We start from the raw sequence: 17,302 nt of genomic DNA, 5'->3' as shown, positions 1-17,302 counted from the left end.
TGTAGTGTATAGTGTAGTGTATAGTAGTGTAGTGTATAGTGTAGTATACTAGTACAGCACTAACCGGTGTGTTGGAGAGCCAAGCCACAACATTTACAATCCGAGTACGACGTTTCGCCAGTAATTACAACTAGCTTCATCAGGCGACAGCCAGATTTGTGGGGAAGTCCACCTGTTTCGTTCCTTATATCGAGGCGTAGATGTGGTGACCACGCTTCTCTTAAGTAAAAAAAAAAATACCGCACCCATTCTTTCCGAAACTGACAAATTGCATACCCGAACCCCCGCCATGAAATTCCCACCAGCCTTTGTGTGCACTCAACAGTCTCAGGTGATCCACTTTTTTTTTGTTACTACTTCATTATAGCCCATCGTTTTTGGGCCCATATTTTGACACCCGTCTCTCCAAAACAAAATCTCCTCCTCGTCTCCTCTTCAAACGGTGGCTTTTGTGACGTGCATCAAAGACCACGCTGCTACGACCCCGGTACCCGTGAAGCCAAAAGGTTCAACCGCGCTCAAAACCGTTGAGAAATGCCGCCAATTGAAAACGCCCGCACCTCCGATCGTGTCCGCAACACAGCAGCACGCGACTAAACCACTTGGGTCAATCGGAAAGCCCCCCCCCCCCCCCCCCCACGTTCTTTTGAGCTTGAAATGCAGAGGGTCGTCTCGGAGGGCCTGAGGCCGATCCTCCTGCCCATCTTATTTTACCGGGTGAGGCCCTGACTGAGCCTGCGTCGCTGTTTTACAGAAGCGAACCTGGCAGTCACAAATGAGAGGTCGACGAGGGTGGCTTATCATCGCGTGGGAATGTTACAGCTGCCAAATACTCGAAATGCATTTTGATCGTGAATGTGGGAGGAAAAACCGGGAGGACCCCGGAGAAAAATCCACGCCACCACGGGGAGAGAGACGAGCAAACTCCAAATATACAGCAGGCGTCGGGCTCGGGATGGAGCGACCTCCTGTGTACCGGGCGAGGGAGTTAACATCTCCCCACCGTGGCGGGATGTATGTAGCCACACCTGTTATGTCATCACTGAGATCCAGACCCATCTTCATGGCTCTAGGTACCCGTTCTCGGACATGTGTTTTACATTCGAGTCCAGTTTTGTTTATTTGACAGGTGATTGTTGGAGAGCAAATCCTCAACATTCCACAACACAAATCCACAACACGCCGATGTGCTGTACTAGTAACGAATTGCCATGTTCTGTTTACTTGAAAAACCTTACTAATTGGCTGTGTCGGGTGGTGGCGGGTTGAACGACACATTTATATTTACGCGATCTAACTCAACAAAACCTCTATTATGGATGACATTGGTCGCGAAAGCCGACGTGTTTAAACTAAAAGAAGGCTGCCGAGCAGAGAGGTAAAGCGACGCGGTGCCCATCGTCGCTCCCTGGCAGCTGTGAGCAGCGTTGGCCTCCTCTGACTCGAATTCCCCCTGACAGTTGCCATACATACCTGTGCAAACACGCGCACGTTACCAAGGTCGTTATTTAGCGCACCGTGGCACGCACGGAGAGCATGCCGCTGCAGAGCGCTGCGCGAGCCTTGTTAAGAGGGGCGGCTTCTGTGAGCGCACAGCCAGGTGTTGCGAATCCCACGGGCGTACGCGTTCCAGGCTTTGGTGTGTTTTGTAAATGATCGCCGTAACGCGCGGCGTTGTTGGGGAGTAGGTTTCTGCGGCAGAGGCAACCCATTAACGCTTTGGCGTTCCCACGCGGGCTTCAATGTAGCAATTACTGACGCGCGCACGCATTCGCGAGACGTTCGCCGGTGTCTGCGGTGTGCGTACGCTCGCCTGCTCGTAAACACAGAAACGACCAAATATTGACGGCCAAAAAAAATGTAAATGCCCAACACATTCGTCAACAATGCTGTTTGGTCTTCTTGCTTGGTTCTTTCGGTAAAGTCACGTAGAAGGGAAATAATAAAAATAAAACATAATAAAATACAGTGAGAATTGTATTTTACTTAATTTTCTTGGTTCTTTCGGTGAAGTCACGTAGAAGGGAAATAATAAAATAATAAAAATAAAACATGATAAAATACAATTCTCACTGTATTTTATTATGTTTTTTTTTTATAAAATACAATTCTCACTGTATTTTATTGTTTTATTTTTATTATTTTATTATTTCCCTTCTACGTGACTTTACCGACAGAACCGAGAAGATGAATCCCTGCAGTCACGAAAGCTTTAAATAAAAAAAAATGCTGTTTGGCCTTCAAAGGGAAACGTAAACCCTACGAAGGAGGGACCCGTCGCCTCACAGCGTCACCGATTATATCGTCCTCCTTTTGAAGGCCGCAGCGTTATTGACGACCGTGCAGAGATCGTATTTTAATTTTATTTTTTTCTTTGCCGTGCTTTGCGCACCACTGCCGAGGCAGCAGCGTCGTCAAGAAAAACCGCCCCTCATGAATTGGACTTTCCGCAGCTCGGAGAACTTGCGGACATACAGGCCACTTGCCCCATGGCGTTCAAGTCACTGCTTTTGTATCGCAAATACTTCCCTCGCGACGTTCAGTCGGTGGCTCTCGCGGTGTTTTCAATTAAAGAATGATACGAATAATATAATAATGATGATGCTATTAATAACAATAAACTGGTTGGGGCACTCCAACTGTGTCCCGGATGGTTTGAGGACACGTAAATAAGATTTAAAATTTAAACATTACTTTAAGTTTAATAATTAATAATTATTATTTATAGTCTGTATATGTTGTTCGTCTCTTCAGTTGTGATTCTTAAATATGTAATTTGTTAGTGTTCATGTTAGATTACTAATCACTTAGTCTGTGCTCTCCAGTTTCCTGGGTGAAACGTGAGCTAGCTTTTGCCCAATCCTGGCCAGCTGGTGCAAAAACTTGTTAAATTAATGCCCAAAATCTGTGTATAATCAGAAGCCAACTTCTACAACACCCGAGGCATTTGTGTTCGGTCACCTCGGTGGCATTTCCTCGTCGTTACACGATGTGGTACGCTGCGTAGGAGGCTCCGTAACGGACTACTGGCTTACTCTGCGCACTTATCCTTTACAAATCGCTTGACAGCGTAGGCGAGTGTACCAAAGTATTGTCAGCATCTCTTTTATAATTGCCATAATGCTGTTGTATGTGTAAAAACAATTCACATCTTCACAGGGGGAGGGGCGGGCGTGTGGGTGGGTGGGCGTGCGGGTGGGCGAGGGGGTGCGGTGCAGGGCGTGGGTTGGGAATGACAAATTGAAAATACCGCTGTCACGTGCGTACGTATGTTGAACTTATTTCGCACCGTACGTAGCCAGCCGTACTATTTGGAGGTGCGGGGGAAGGACAACAAACTAAACAGAAAAAGCAGTTTTAAAGCAATGAGTTTTCAATCTAAGATCATTTAAAAGTGCATAGCTCAAGTGGCTTCCTAATATCGGAGGGAAGAGCGTTCCAGACGGCCGCAGAAGTGCATCTGAAAGCTCATGATGCGGTGACCGTCTTTGTTCGACCAGCTAAAAGCCACTGCGAGCGACCGGAGTTCGCTATTTTTATGCTCCTGGACAAGATCGGCAAGTTATTGTGGTTCATTTGTGGTGAGCACTTTGTGTGTAATGAGTGCCATCTCACAACGTACTCATTCGGCAACCGTAAGCCAGTGCACACCTTGATCGGAGTGACATTTGCCCCGTATTAGCGCGAGCTCTCACTCGTCTGAGCGTGACACCCCGGTCGGCCTGTGGGGCTCGCGTTAAGTAGCGCTGTCCGTCGGAGCCCTGCCTCTTAAGCCGGTTGCTTTGTCACCGTCTCTCATTCCTCCAAACGACTCGTGACCACCGCACCACTCGCAAATAAGCACAGTGGCTGCTAATTTAACTCGTATTTTTTATACGTGTGTGTGTGTATATGAAGAGGGGAAGTGGAGCAGTTAGCGCGCTGCGATTCGAACCCAGCAATCTGGGTTCGATTCCCGCTCATGGCCAACACCTATAACGATTATCTGAACCGGTCGTGGGCCTCCCCTAGGTCGACTCAACCTCACTGGTGCGGTGTGTAAACATCGCCACTAGGGAGACAAAGGCAGTCGGGCGTGGTGCTGGCAACCCATTTCCTCGTGTGCCGTGCCGGCCTTCATAGGTGCTCGCGAACGGCACTTGCCCCTACAGTCTGTTAAGGCTATACAGGGGGCCTTTGTCTTTTCTATATATACAGTAGATAATTGATTATAATCCAGTGGCTTTGGGGAAGGGAAGGGGGCGCTGGATTTTCAAAAAAGCCGCATAATCACGACATTATTATAAATAGCTTATATTTTACACATCTTGTAAGACGTGTTTTTAGGTGTTGTGTTTACGAAGTGAAATTGTCATAAATAAACATACAAATATGCAACAATAAACATCATATTATAAAAAGTTACGGTATTTACTGTACCGTACTTACCTCTCCAATCCCGAAGACTCTGCAAGGGGTGATGTGCGTAGCACTTCTACTACGCTCTTGTTTCAACGACATGTGTTTGACGATCGCCGGACTGATGCAGCCTTGAGACTGGTGCTCCGGCGAATGCCAAATTATACAACGCAACTTCTCGCCGGATAGCACTGTGTATTTTTAGTTTTTATTACCGTAGTTATTAGTCGTGAAAATGTATAAATACGTGCAGTATTTTCATTGTTTATTTTGTATGTAGTGTATAATGTACTGTATATAATTTTTGACACCCACACGGTACCGATCGCCAGACAGGTTACAGCCTTTGGAGTGATTTTGCCGGTTTCGCCGGATCGGCCCAGACCTGCTGGATTATGTCGGAAGCCGGATATATCGCGCGCCGAATAATTATCGATGCTCGACCGTAAGTTCGAATTCTTTTGCAGCTCCGTGAATATATCAGAACATCTTGGCGTATGTGCGCAAACTACATGACCCGCCTTCTCATCGCCGCGTTCACTTTACAAAATCGGCCTTCTCTCGTCCTTCAAGTACGGAGAGCGACGTTGGCAGCCCTCGGCGCGATGCTTCGCCTTGTCCGCTGCGTGCTAAGCGTGTGACGCGGACCTGCCGCGGATATGAAACGCGGAGCTCGCCACGCGTCCGTCGGCGGCGCCGTGCTCTCAAAGGGGGAGAACGTGCAACGGGCAACGTTGCGGGCAATGGCCGACCCTTCTCCGTCACACGTGACTGGAGAGGCCAGAGGAGGGAGTGGATTTGATTCGCAGGCTGCGCTTGTTCACGCCGCGTTCAAGTGGGTTTCGGAATTGTTGCTCGTTCTAGAATGGGTTCCCATGATATAGGTTTTTTTGGGTTAGATCGCATGAATTAGATCATGTTAATTTACACGCTCTAACCCAGAAAACCTATATGGATGGTATTGGTCGCGATAGCCAAAGTCTTCAACAGAATGAGTTCCGTTGGATTAAACAAACAAAAATGTAGAAATGTATTCACAAGCGTTTTTATTATCTCATCGTGTATCGCTTCTTCCTGAATGCCACAGAAGGGCCATTGCCCGAAACATCTAACTGTTATTTATATTTTATTTTAAGGTCACAGCGTTATTGATGTGTACAGCACAAGACTTGTGTGGGTATCACGGCACAAGTCACGGAGAGGAGTTTGTGCAATTGTTGGATTTTTAATTGGGTTAGGTCGTGTAAAAAAAAAATCGTGCGTCGTTAAGCCTCCTCCAACCCGACACGGCCGATTAATAAGCACCTCGCGTGAATCAAGCGTGGCCAGATTTGTTAGTGCTTCAGCAGCACCCTGTGTTTTATCTGGGTCGGTACGATCTCGAGATCTGAAGCTCCTGTTATTAACAACCGGAGGATTCTGGATGTAACCTCCAGCGAAACATCATTACCCATTTTAAGCGTTTGTGAGATCGCTGTCCAACAACAACACGAACAACCCCGAGTGCTGCTGAAGCGGTCGTACTCTTGGCCACGTTTGTTTCACGTGTGACAATTTTATTTCAGTGGCCGTGTCGGGTCGGAGGAGGGCATTCCGACACTTTTTTTCTTCCACGACCTAACCAAATAACAAAACAAATCCCCGATTACGAATCGTAATATTGTTTCGTGAAAGCCTGACGCATTTAAAAAAAAACAGTGTGCGATGTTGTTTTTTCACGTCGTATCACCGGACTTCAACCGCCGAGCTCCACTGAGCTGAGCAGCTCTTTACAAGCCGCGTGCTGTCACGAGGCCGCGCGGGTAATTGTTGTGGGACCGCGATCGTTGACGCGCTTTCGGTGGACGGAGTCACGTAAGCAGCGGCGGAGTCGATGTCGGAAAGGCAAACAGTTACCTCCTTCTCCCCGTGGGAACATTGAAACAGGGGATGGCTTTATTCATAGGGCATTCGACATGCGGTTGCCATTACAGCTGGCACGGTTGCGCGTAGTCCACAGGCACAGTCTATCCCCGCCAAAGCGTTGAAGGTTAATACAAGTTGTGGGTCAGAATTATTATTTATTTTTGCCTTAATTTGACGGGATGGCTTTTGCATGCACAAAATCATCCTGCTGCTCGTTCAACTTCATCATCCACGTCGTGACGGTGATTGTTAAACACAAATTTATAGATTTTTTTAAACGCCAATAACTAAGTTGGCGCATTGCTTTGCTGTATTTTAAGCTCGTTTGGCATGTTAACCATTGCTATGGTTTTCCTACTTCCATTGGCTGGATCCATGCAATCGTACAGAGACGATGTGGTGCTTGATACTTGGCAATAAGTTGGCTTCATCGATAGTTTATTTTTAATTGCTGAGCATATTCCACCGTATTCTGCGTTTAAATTTGGCCGTGCCCTGCGCCGGTTGAACGAGAAACATCGAATCGTCGACCCCATCGTTCCCGATGACGTTTCCTCTAACCGCAATGCTCTGTAATGAATTGCTCAGCGGCTCGTACGTGTGACGGAGCGACCAAGGGCGGCACGTATCCTTGGCACGTTTAATCGGCAACACCTTGAGTGTTCGGGCGGAGGGTCCGATGCATGGTTGCCACGGAGTTACGAAGAGGGCGCATCTCCATTGGAACCATGTTATAGTGACCTCCTATAGTGCTGTTTCCTATAGCGTTGTCGGTAACGCATCTCCATTGGAACCATAATGTAGTGACCTATCACGCTGTTTCGTGTAGCGCTCCATTTACCAAGAGCCCTTCCTGAGCGCTGTAGATGTAGCTAAGCTATTTGGTGATGCTGCTGCTGTGTTGGCATCGGTGCTCAAGCACAAATAGCAACACCTCAACACACTTGTCAATAACAGCAGTGTGTGGCCTGGAAAGGAAAGGGCAGTGTTATTGTAGAATGTGTTCAATAAAATCTCTCCAACATTTTGGAAATGGTTCCAGTTTTACTCCCGACTATTGAACGTTTTTAATCAGCCCTTAATTTTTTTCCCCCTGCGGGGATCCCCCCCCTACTACATGTGACGCAGGCTTCGAGTGGTCATCTCCGGGATTTCGAGCCCCGGTTATTCATTACGCGCGGGCGGCCGGGCGAGATGCAGTGCGTGGGTTGGCAATGACAAATTTAAAATGCCGCTGTCACTTACGTACGCACGTTGAACTTATTTCGCACCGTACGTAGCCAACCAACCGTCGCTAATCGGAGGTGAGGCGGGAGGGAAGGATCACAAACTGAACACAAAAAGTATTTAAAAAGAGTGAAGATGAGAAAAGGAGGGAGGGAGGGCGGGGGGGGGGTGGTGGCGGTTGGGGTAGGGCGAGATGAAGAGCAAGTGGCGTGTGTGGGGTGCGTGGCGATGTGGTGCATGGCATAGTGGTGGTGTGGTGGTGGGGGTGAGTGGGGTGGTGTTGGGGTGCGTGGCTTGGTGGTGGGGTGCGTGGCGTGGTGGCGGGTTGCGTGGCGATGGGGTGCATGCGTAGTGGGGTGGTGGTGGGGTGCATGAGGTAGTTGTGTGTGGTGGGTTGGTGGTGGTGGTTGTGTGTGGTGGGGTGGTGGTTGTGCGTGGTGGGGTGTGTGAGGTGGTGGGGTGCATGAGGTAGTTGTGTGTGGTGGGTTGGTGGTGGTGGTGTTGTGTGTGGTGGGGTGGTGGTGGTTGTGTGTGGTGGGGTGGTTGTGTGTGGCGTGGTGGTGGGGTGCGTGCTGTCCGTCTTTCCACGGTGGAGAGAGCCGGTCGTTGCGCCGGCACGAGGTCATCAAGGCCTCTCGCCGTGGCGGTGCCAGTGAGCTGTGGCAGCCGGCCCCTGGAGCCGTGGCCTGACCACACCGGTACCTCTTTGTTGACTGATTTGGGGGACGGGGGGGGGCGGTAGGGATTGGCGTTGGGTTGGGAGCCGGTGAGCGTTTCATAAATGTAGCACGCCTATTCTCACGGGAATGTCTGTGTTGTGAAGTCGCCCGGAACAGGAATGAACATTATTAGCCGTTTGTGCCACGTCACGGCGCGGTAGCGCGCACGTTGGATCCATTTGGCGTGGCGTGCCGTGCCGTGCGCACATTTCCGACGCGGGGGGGGGGGAGGGAGGGGCGGGGGGGGGGCAGTATTTTGACAACGTTTTTGCGGCCTCCTTCGCGGGACGGGACAGAGAGCCACTTTTGAGTGCTTGTTGCTCTGGAGGCAGATGAGTGTGTGTTATGATTTTCTTGCTCATGGGGCATGCTGGAGATGACAGGTGGGGTATACTGTTTGCTGACAGACAGCACATGCTTTGCAGCGTTCATGATGTTCCCGGGTGATGCTGCGGAGATGAGAACCTTGCCGACGCCATGTAGAGACATCGCCTCCGCTGGCTACCTTATTTTGTGTCCGCGTTGGGAAAACATTGAGGAAGTTTTGTCACATTCGGAAATGGCTATATATATACAGTGAGAAACAGAATTTACACTCGGCTCATCTCTGCATTTTTCTTTTGTTTGAGCCAATGTAAACCATTATAGAACCGGCAACACTTCAGTACCCACGTAAACATTAACCGGTAAATCATTTTTATTTTACCGGTTAAGGCTCACTCGGCGAGATAGCTATTTTTCAGAAGTGACCTGGCCACAAATGATGGCTCAACGTAGTGGCTTATCGCGTGGAAATCTTCTTTCGTGCGGGTGATGTAGATGCAGAGCAATGACTACAATGTCACGCTCAGGGGGTCAAGCCAGATAACTGCGTCAAGAGCAGCGGCCTAGTGTATTGCAATGATGTCTCCTTCGTATTTGTGGATCGGGCATTGCGTCGTTATACGTTGTACGGTCTGTTCTGGATGACCACAGTCGCACGCCGGAGAGTTTTTAATTCATTTGTGCATCAGGTGTCTGCGTCCGCCATGGTTTGTGCAGTGGATGCGGTTTAGGATGGACCATGAGCTTTGTGGAAGATCAAACCCCCAGGGATCTTCTGCGTTGGTTCTTTCACAAGGTGGTGTTTGTGAGTTGTTTTGGACTCCATTCAGCTTTCCTAGCTTCATCGGGGTGGTTGAACTCAGATTTCTATTTAAAGCTTTCGTGACTACAGGGATTCATCTTCTTGGTTCTTTCGGTAAAGTCACGTAGAATGGAAATAATAAAATAATAAAAATGTAACATAATAAAATAATTCTCACGACGTTTCGGCCACAACGCAAGCAGCCGTCCTTAGGTGAAGAACAGGTCTGTCGAGAGATAGAGTCTGAATGACACACTCCAGACTTGGAGCGACTATTTAAGCTGGGATGGAGGGGTGAAGGGCGCCTTGACAAAATAATTTGCATATCAAGAGGAATTCTTGGTTCTTTCGTGACTTTACCGAAAGAACCAAGAAGATGAACTCAGATTGTTGAAAGTTTAGGGGATGTGGAAATGTCTTGCAGCCAACTACTCTTAAACGCACGTTTCTAAATGTGGAAGGGATGACCGGAGGACCCGGAGAAAAAATCCACGAAACCACGGGGGAGAGAGAGACGTGAAAACTCAAAAATATGCAGCAGGCGTCAGGGTTGGGATCGATTCCACAACCTCCTGCATAACAGGCGAGGTAGTTAACATCTTGCCACCGTGGCGCCCAAAACATACAGTGCTTGGAAATTGAAAATACAACTTTTAAATATTAATTTTAAAAGGCACTTGTAAATAGTTATAATAATAATAAGCATTTCCCTCGTGGGGTACAGTGGTCGCCCATGTTAGTGGTCCCGAGCCAATGGTGGAAATTTCATGTCAGCCTCTGCCGAACAGACACAGTAATATTTTACTCCAGTTAAGTTGCTACATTTAAGTAAGTTAACCCGTGGATTTTTTTTATCAATCAAGTATTCATTGTTGATTACAGATATTTGGGTTAGGCCACAATTCACCACGCTTGTCAGTGAGGGTTGGTCAAGAGGCAGGAAGGGGGGGTGGTGGGGTGAGGTTAGAGAACCGGTCAAAAATTTCACTCGCAATCACTGGCCAAATAAAAACATCAAACTAAACTAAGCTTTTTTTTTTACATCACGTAAGGCCCACTGAGCCTACATAGCTCTATTTCGAAAAGTGACCTGGCCACAAACGATATTTAAACAAAAAAGTGTCGGCCTGTCAATGCAGCCAAATGATCTAAATTCAACAATCTTCAACATCGAATACACGAATCGTCTTCTCTGAGCGATCTTTCTCGGCGTTGGGTGTTGAAAACAGATCTGGCGGTGCCACCCAGGGCCCCGTTTATTGCGTTGTTCCACCCAGAGCGCCGTCCATCGCAACACTTGCAGGCGAGGAAAAAAAAATGTTGACCTTGTTTTTTGTATGATAAGTAAATGTATTTTATATATATATAACAAGGATAGGCACAATGTATTTCCAAATTTAAAAAAATTTGTTCATAAGATGCGAGAAATTAACAACCAGAGATTAACTTTTCGAGATTTTTTTTCATTGAAAAATTAGCAGCAACATCTTCAAATGGTTGTGTGTAGATGGATGACATCTGTCCAGCGGCTGGACGAAGTACCGCGTGGAACAAGCGGAGTGACAGCGACCGCGGTAGTGACATGGGGCAGCAGTCCCAATTGTAGAAAGTTATCACTAAAGGCCTAACGAAACAGAAGTGCTTAGGGCCTACAAGAACCTTAATCCGGGCGCTGTCATTGCCCCGGGTTCTCCGGCGGCTCTGTCAAGTTCCATGAAATTGTCCTTGCTGTCAAAAAGTACAAAGCATCGCAAATGTTGCATTTCTGGAAGTTTCCACAAAAAAAAAAATTGGGGGAAAAAATTCGAATGATGTTTATTCTGTAACGCGGAGAAAAAAGAGATCATCCGTGGCGCGTTTTAACACGGTTCAAATGTGTTTGTACTTTAAGCATTGTTGTGTGTGTTGTGCGCGGTTGGTTTTTGGATGTGACCTTGCTCGCGGTAGTTTTGACTTTTGCGATGCCTCTGCTCCCAGAACAAATGTGCGCCTTGCTTGGCTGCCGATGAGGAATGGATGTAGATCGGCTTGCGCGCGCCCCCTTCCCACCTCTTTATTATACCAAAAACGCGGAGGCTTACTTGCACCTGCACCCCACTCTCTTCTGGCGCCCGTTGCTCCCACGCGTTTGCGCCATCTCTTTCGACCAGCGTGCGCGTCATGTCACCGTTTATAAGACGACAAAAAATGGCGCTTACTTGCACCTGCGCCTTACGTGTGCTGGCGCCTCCTCGCGATGCCTTTGCGCCGTCTGTATCCGATTCGCTTGCGCCTTGTTTTGTTGCCATTAAACACCGAGCCCTGCGGCCGTCACCTCGTGCGTTGGTGGTGGGCTCGTCATCCTTCTCGCGGGTTTCTGGAGGTCCTCGGAGAAGCCGAACGGAGTTGACAATGATAATTGTTTTTTTACCCTTCCATCTGGCAACAAAACTGACACCTTTTTTACAAGGAGTCATGTTTGCATAGACCACAATACCTGCAGTCATAATGCAAACAAAAAACATAACTCTGATAATGTATGCACTGTCCTTGAAGTTGATTGGTCCACACCCGAGACAGCTTTCCTTAGAGCCTAGTCTCACATGGGTTGGATCAGATGACGCCAAAAGGCGCTCTAACCAATTATCATATTTTTTACTGGCAAATGAGGTTCCAATGGTGGAGTTGACAATGTCGATCGGTTTAAAAGTGAATACATTCCAACAACGTCACCGTTTGGAACTCTCTTTCTCGCCGTTTTCTAAATCGGGAACATTTTTCTCCGGACGCCGTAGAAGAGTGGGAGAAACTGGAACACGTTGGTCGGGCAAGAGGGAGTAAGGGAGGTTTTTTTTTTGTAGTTTGGAGAAAAGTTTCTCGAGCAGGGCAGAGTTGAGGTCCGTTCATTAGAGCAGAGGGAAAGGAAGTCTAAATCCTGGACTTTCATATAATTAAAGAAGCTGGGACTGAATGGCCGGAGACGAGAAGTTCCAAACTTTTCGAGGCAGAGGTTGACCGAAAGTTGCCCGGGTTGCGCTGGTTGCTGGGACAGAGGGCATGGAAGGGGACGGCTCTAAACACGTGATGTTGATTCTAAATGTCAAATCAAAATTCCACGCGACCACGAGGAGAGAGACACGCAAACTCCAAATATACAACAGCAGGCGTCAGGGTCGGGATCGAACCCACGACCTCCTGCATACCGGGCGAGGTAGTTGACATCTCGCCACCGTATGATGGGCTGTCAAATGTGTACCAGCGATGCGTGGTTGGAGGTCATCGTGCTGGAGTCGATGGCGTGTGTCTGTGCTGCGATCGCCAGGTGCGCCTCCGCCTACATCCTGTTGGCGGAGGAAGAAGCCACGACCATCGTCGAGGCGGAGCGGCTCTTCAAGCTGGCGCTCAAGGCCGGAGAATCGTGCTACAGGCGCAGCCAGCAACTCCAGCACCACAGCACGCAGCACGAAGCGCAGCACAGTGAGCGCACGCCGCACACAGCGCACCGCACGGAGACCGTGGCACAGAGCACGTGGCACAGAGCGACCGCACAGAGGGCGTGGTATTGGGTGCACCGCACAGAGGGCGTGGTATAGGGTGAACCCCACAGAGGGCGTGATATAGGGTGAACCCCACAGAGGGCGTGATATAGGGTGAACCCCACAGAGGGCGTGATATAGGGTGAACCCCACAGAGCACGTGGCACAGAGCGCACCCCACAGAGGGCGTGGTATAGGGTGCACCGCACAGAGGGCGTGGTATAGGGTGCACCGCACAGAGCGCGTGGCACAGAGGGCGTGGTATAGGGTGAACGCCACAGAGGGCGTGGTATAGGGTGAACCCCACAGAGGGCGTGGTATAGGGTGCACCGCACAGAGGGCGTGGTATAGGGTGCACCGCACAGAGGGCGTGGTATAGGGTGAACCCCACAGAGGGCGTGGTATAAGGTGAACCCCACAGAGGGTGTGGTATAGGGTGAACCGCACAGAGTGCGTGGTGTAGGGTGCTCCGCACAGCACTCCGCACTGAGCGTGGAGCGCACGGCGAGTGTGGTGGTTTACGCTCGTTACAAAGTCGGAGCACTGCTGCCAGAACCCCGCACGGTTGTGCTGCTCCCCGGCTGTGCAGCGCCCTGCCCAGCGTTGTTTGCGGTTCTGAGACGAGGGCCGCGTGGTTTGAACCCCACCTCAAGACGCATTGATTCTCTCTCGCTGACGGTTCTCTTAATTCGCTTCTAAACGTCTTTGTCTTCCCTCCCGTTGGCGGACAGGTTTTGGTATTCATCGTGATGTACAGCACCGTGAGCAACTTTGTGGAAAGGCACTCTATAAACGCACCTTTATTAGAATATTAAGAATAAATGTGGTGAAGCGGGCGATAGGCGCTGACGATGATTCCCTGTGCGCGCGCGTGCCGTGGCAGGACGGGACACCAACGTACTGGTGTACATTAAGCGGCGGCTCGCCATGTGCGCTCGCAAGCTGGGCCGCACGAGGGAGGCCGTCAAAATGATGAGAGACGTAAGTGACGCGGGCCTCTCCCTCCGCGCGCGGATGCTCATCGCCGCGTCGCTCGAACCCCGCGTCGAAGGAAGAAGTTCGACGCCACGTGCACACACACACACATGGTGCGCGCGCGGCGTGCTTTTGCGAGGCCTTCAGCGCGCGCTGATGCCGGGTGAAGGCCTCGTCACGTCGATGCCGTCGATGGCAGTCCTGCGATGCCACATTCAGTCTCCCTCAGCCAGTCGGTCTGCCTCCGGAACTTCTCCATTGTCTCTCATGCATCGGCCAGTCGGTCTGCCTGCCGGCACGGCGCTCCGGTTCTTAACCTCTGTGTGCATTGCTCGTGATTTTTAAGCATGTTTTATTTTTGTCCTGCTACCAAGCGTCCTCTCCTGGATTATTAAATGTTTATCATTTGCGTTACTTCCTTGATCCATGCGCTCCTTTTTCTGTCTCTCTCTCTCGCTCTCCTGAATTCCCAACATGCATCTCTCTCCTTCGTTCTTGGCATGCGTTTAATTTTCTTGTTGAAAATCGGCCAGAGAGCTTAGGTTTCAAATGGTTATAGCCCAGACTATTCTTAGAAATACAATTTGTTTTGCTTTGGGCAGCCCTAGGTCTTCAATGGGATATATATGGAGGCTTTAAGGTGTGCTGAATCTACATTTAAATAATATTTTACCATCAGAAACCCTTTAATAAGTTATTTCTTTTTGGTCCCAATTCACTTCCATTCCTGCTATCGGTGTCGTATCATCCGAGAAAGAAGAACCATTCGGAGCACAATGCGACGAAAGGGGTGCATCGCCTTGTGTCAGTGAACGGGCCCAGGAAGACGATATTTGTTTTTGTATTCACACACTGTATATATATACACAGGGTATCCATGAAGATCTCATCCATTATTATTAAAGAATTATAATTCGACAGCAGTTTGGAACGGCGTTGGGTGAATGTTGTGGTTTATGTGGCGGAAAAGTTTGCCAAAAAATGAGAAGCTTGAGTGATTTTCAAGAGCACGTAACGAGAGGCATTTGAAACGACCGCACGCTCGCGACATGTCTGGCGAGCACACGTGCGATCGCGTCAAACGTCGACGTCCGCCGCTCACGCTGCCGGCAGGGCCGCACGACTGCGGGCTGAGAGGAACCAGACTCACGCGAACACACAACTGTCCGAGCGCTCACGCCTGCGTGAGCCGTGAGCGGGAATCGAACTCGGGTCACCAGGTTCGTAGCGCTCACCGCTACGCTACCACCTCCCCACAAACGAGCGCCTAACAAACAAAGAAAAAATTTACCCGTAAAAACAAAGTTTTTCACTATAAATCCTTTATATGCGTGGCATCGGTTTTATTTTATTATTCATTTTTGTTTTTCTTGAGTAAGAGTTTCATTTTTATCACATTGGTATTTTAAATAAAATATGAAATTTTTTTTTTCCTAAAAAGTGGAAAATTTGGGAATTTTTTTTCACGAAAATAAATTGTCACGCACAACGAGTCTGTGTGCAAAATGTCAGCTCGATTGGATCATGGGAAGTGGGTTAAAAAAACGACCGAAAGATTTGCACGGTCGTAAGCGCGCAAGCAAGCAAGCAAGTGAACTTAATATAAAGGATTTAAAAAAAGATCCCCCGTGTATCGCCTTATCTGTTGCCTTTGCTTGTTTGGCGCTCGCGAACAGCACTTGCCCCAACAGTCTGTACGGGGGATCTTTGTCTTTGTTCATTTCCAGTTTTACAGTTTTACCGACCCCTCTCTCATTATAATGCCTGCCTCCTGTAGTGGGCTGTACCTTCGCGGACGCCCTGTATATGCCCAGCGCGCACGTACGGAACGTCGGCGCAGACGTTGCATCGTTTACGTTGAACCTGGGAGGGCAGGGTGGTGCAGTGTGGGGTGACGCTCATGACCTCATTGCGTGATTGGTAGTTGATTAAATATGCAGTTTGTATCGGGAACGTAACGCCCTATTATATCATTGTTTTTTAGCGTCGTTCCAACGTACGGCACTTTTTCTAGGAGGGTAACCTGACTTCGGTTCGAGGGCCGCCTGTATTACATTACATTGACGGCAAGCAGTTAATGCGTACACACACTTATTTATTTCTGAGTGCGTGTGCACATCTGCGCTCACCCACAATCGTACACCCGCACACCCACACACCCGTACACCCGCGACCAGACTGATCGCTCCGTCTCATCCACAGCGCGTTCAGCCACCACACTGCAGCTCACAACAACTCACCCACCCACTCACTAACAACACTGCAGGTCTCAGCAACACACAAGACAACGATAAAAATCCCCTCCTTTAGCCTTAACAGACTGTTGGGGCAAGTGGTCATAGCGAGTAGCACCGATGAAGGCCGGCACAGCACACGGGTGGGTGGCCAGCACCACGTCTGGCCACCTTTGTCTCTCTAGTGGCGATGTTTACACACCGCACCAAGGTACTCATTTGAGGCTGAGTCGACCTAGGGGAGGCCCAGGACCGGTTCAGATTATCGTCACTGGTGTCGACCGTGAGCAGGAATCGAACCCAGGTGGCCGGGTTCATAGCGCAGCGCGCTAACTGCTAGGCTACCGCTCTCAACAACCCACTCACCACACCCACTCACCACACCCACTCACCACACCCACTCACCACACCCACTAACCACACCGCAGGTCTCAACACTTTCTGCTTCTTCTCGTGCGCTGCTCCGCTTTGGAATTTTCTCCCATCCTCTTTCCATCCCTAAGCTCGTAGACTAACCTTGCTCAATGTCAAGAAGACAACATTTATTTATGATGTTAAGTTGCTGACCGTTTAACATTCTGGGCCCTTTCGGGCCTGCGTTCGGCAATTGTGTTGCACAAAAAGACAAAAAGAAACATTAATTACAATATCTTCTTGGTTCTTTCGGTAAAGTCACGTAGAAGGGAAGTAATAAAATAATACAAATAAAACATAATAAAATAATTCTCACGATGGCTGTCGCCTCGACAGACCTGGTTTCACCTGAGAACGGCTGCTTGCGTTGTGGCCGAAACGTCGTGAGAATTATTTTATTATTTTATTACTTCCCTTCTACGTGACTTTACCGAAAGAACCAAGAAGATGAATCCCTGCAGTCACGAAAGCTTTAAATCGAAAAATTAATTACAATAATTAAATAAAACGTTTATAAATAAATGGGAGGTGTTCTTTAACGATCGTTGTTCATAATTCACGTTTCGAATTGCATATTTGCTTCTTTTTTTGCAGCTCATGAAAGAGTTCCCTCTACCAAATGTGTTAAATATTCATGAAAATTTACTGGAAGCTCTCCTGGAGCTACAGGCCTACGCAGATGTGCAAGCCGTGCTGGCCAAGTATGACGGTAATGCCGGCTGTGATGGTGATGATGACGGCTGTGATGGTGATGGTAGTGATGAGGCTGGCTGTGATGATGGTGGTGGT

At 48.9% G+C, this 17,302-nt stretch overlaps 1 protein-coding gene across 6 annotated transcripts in view; it reads left to right on the top strand.

Moving 5' to 3' along the window:
• Positions 1–17,302, top strand: part of ST7 (suppression of tumorigenicity 7) — a 94,028-nt gene that overhangs the window by 50,247 nt on the left and 26,479 nt on the right. For all 6 annotated transcript variants that reach the window (XM_078614361.1, XM_078614357.1, XM_078614362.1 and 3 more), the window contains 3 exons: positions 12,677–12,831; positions 13,774–13,871; positions 17,108–17,222. In XM_078614361.1, coding sequence (XP_078470487.1) covers positions 12,677–12,831; positions 13,774–13,871; positions 17,108–17,222 — 368 coding nt within the window. The remainder of the gene's footprint in view (positions 1–12,676; positions 12,832–13,773; positions 13,872–17,107; positions 17,223–17,302) is intronic.

The sequence above is a fragment of the Lampetra planeri genome, chromosome 44 (assembly GCF_965212315.1).
Source record: "Lampetra planeri chromosome 44, kcLamPlan1.2.h2, whole genome shotgun sequence".
Lineage (NCBI taxonomy): Eukaryota > Metazoa > Chordata > Hyperoartia > Petromyzontiformes > Petromyzontidae > Lampetra > Lampetra planeri.
Note: the sequence above shows the minus strand (reverse complement) of the source record. Positions and strands in the feature narration are given on the sequence as shown.